Here is a 1,931-nt window from a genome sequence, read left to right as displayed (position 1 = left end):
ACACTAAACGGCTATGTCTGGGCCACTCTTCGAGTGCCTCCGAGCTGCCAGTTAGTCGCATATTTAATTAAGAGATTGAGTGCCGCAAATAGTGTTGAACAATGGCCAGCACGAGTTGCATCTACACTGCGAGAAATCACCGCGACGAAACAGAACCGGGCCCTGTGCTGGCAAAGCCATAGCTTTCGGTGTCCACTGTCGAAATAGAATTGTTGAAATATTCTGAGTTATAGAAGTCGGCATATTCAGCGAGCAAGGCTCTAGATTCCTCGCTTTCCTCTTGGGGTTCCTTTCTTTCATTCTTGGACCTCAGAAAACAGTCCTCGTAAAGATCTCCCAGGAATTTGGCGTCTTTAGGAATGGTATACTTGATTTTAAAGTCCTCTTTGTTCGGATTGAAGCATATCTCGTAGGCTGAGAAACTGATTCGTTGGGAAAAGGGTTCTGGAATGAAGAAACTCAGCAGGCAGTGCTTTATCCGGTTTAAATCTTTCCGCTTGCCATCCATCACTCCAAATGCTTGACGACCGCCATGGGTGAATATTATATATCCGGTTATATGCTTTTTGTGGCAATAGTGAAGAATTCGACCCCGGAATTGGTTGCCCGGCATTATATTATACAACTTAAACTCGGTCCTCAGCTGAATATCCTCACTGAACATCCAATCATCGGAAACCTTACATGTCATTTCTTGCAAATATATGCAAATAAATAAGTGTTCTAATTTTGGCTTGTGCTGGCGTTTTAGGTTTGTTTTTAAATTAAACTGATGACTTACGCAAAGCATGATTATTGTATTATAATTTCCTTTTTTTATTTTAAAAATTGTTTGTATTGAGATTTTATTGTTAATTTAAAATAATTTGTTGTATAGCATTTTAAAGCATAAAAAGAACAGTTTTATTTATTTAAATGTTTAATTTTCGATGTATCCTAATAGTACAGTACATCAGTAAGGATACATCAGTAATATACATCACTGAAAATTCTTGAATATATAATCAGCAGAGTAACTTAAGAAATCTGGATCATTTATTTTCGAAAGCCGTAAAAACTCATATACTCTAATTTCAAATCTCAAACATGTCGCTGGAACTGGTGCCCCGACCTGAGCCTCAGATCTATCTTGTAGCGTATGAAATGAGTGTGCCCGAAGATTCCGATGAAGCCCTGATTTCAGTTGTGGCCCACAAAGCCGCAGAGCTGAAGGTGTGTGGCTACATCGCGCATACGCACTGTGGCCGCAAAGTGGGCGGCGAACTGGAGGGCAGCGAGACTAGTCTGCAGATGATGGTCGAGTGGATGCAGGCCAGGAGCCAGGGGAACGATCTCGGGGACGGGGAGAAGATCAAAAGCCAGATGAAGGAGCCACGATTCTCGAAGTGGAAGCTGCAATCAGGGGCCAAATACGATGTTTTCTTCTGCTGCTGAGTGCTGACGAGAGGAGTTGATTAAAAATCGCAAATTGCATTGGCCCCAGAATATTGTTTCGAGTGCATTTTCATCTCATAAACCATAACAATCAGTGTCGGCCGCTGCTGCTGCTGCTGCTGCTGCTGCAGTTGGGCCATTGAACAATAGCCCGGCTGACTCGAAGCTGACTTTTCAAAGTCAAAAACGCGATTGTATCATCAGTATTTTTCGGGGCGCGCTCCCTGCCCCTGCCCCTGCCTCTGCATCTGATTTTTATTTTTTATTTTCCATTTTCAGATTTTTCCGCTCGGCACTGGCAGATAAAGTAGAGGAGCCCGAGTTGCGGCGAAAAACAATCGAATCAATTCATTTTTCTAGGGCGTACTGTGCCACTTGAACGTTGAACTGCAGACGCCCCAATGCTGACTACCGCTGAGGTTTCGCTTTTGGGCTTTCCATCTCCTCCGGAGTTGCCATTGTCTGCTATCAAGACGGCAGCCCGGTCTTGATCGTGC

At 43.6% G+C, this 1,931-nt stretch overlaps 2 protein-coding genes across 2 annotated transcripts; one reads left to right on the top strand and one right to left on the bottom strand.

The window, feature by feature from the left end:
• LOC122612724 lies at positions 1-779 on the bottom strand. The gene has a single exon (XM_043786509.1). The coding sequence runs from the start codon at positions 689-691 to the stop codon at positions 137-139; it is 555 nt and encodes a 184-aa protein (XP_043642444.1). The 5' UTR covers positions 692-779; the 3' UTR covers positions 1-136.
• Positions 780-1,009: 230 nt separating this feature from the next.
• On the top strand, positions 1,010-1,485 carry LOC122612725. The gene has a single exon (XM_043786511.1). It carries the CDS (start codon positions 1,087-1,089, stop codon positions 1,432-1,434), a length of 348 nt encoding a protein of 115 aa, XP_043642446.1. The 5' UTR covers positions 1,010-1,086; the 3' UTR covers positions 1,435-1,485.
• Positions 1,486-1,931: the final 446 nt, after the last annotated feature.

This window comes from Drosophila teissieri, chromosome 2R (assembly GCF_016746235.2).
Source record: "Drosophila teissieri strain GT53w chromosome 2R, Prin_Dtei_1.1, whole genome shotgun sequence".
Lineage (NCBI taxonomy): Eukaryota > Metazoa > Arthropoda > Insecta > Diptera > Drosophilidae > Drosophila > Drosophila teissieri.
Note: the sequence above shows the minus strand (reverse complement) of the source record. Positions and strands in the feature narration are given on the sequence as shown.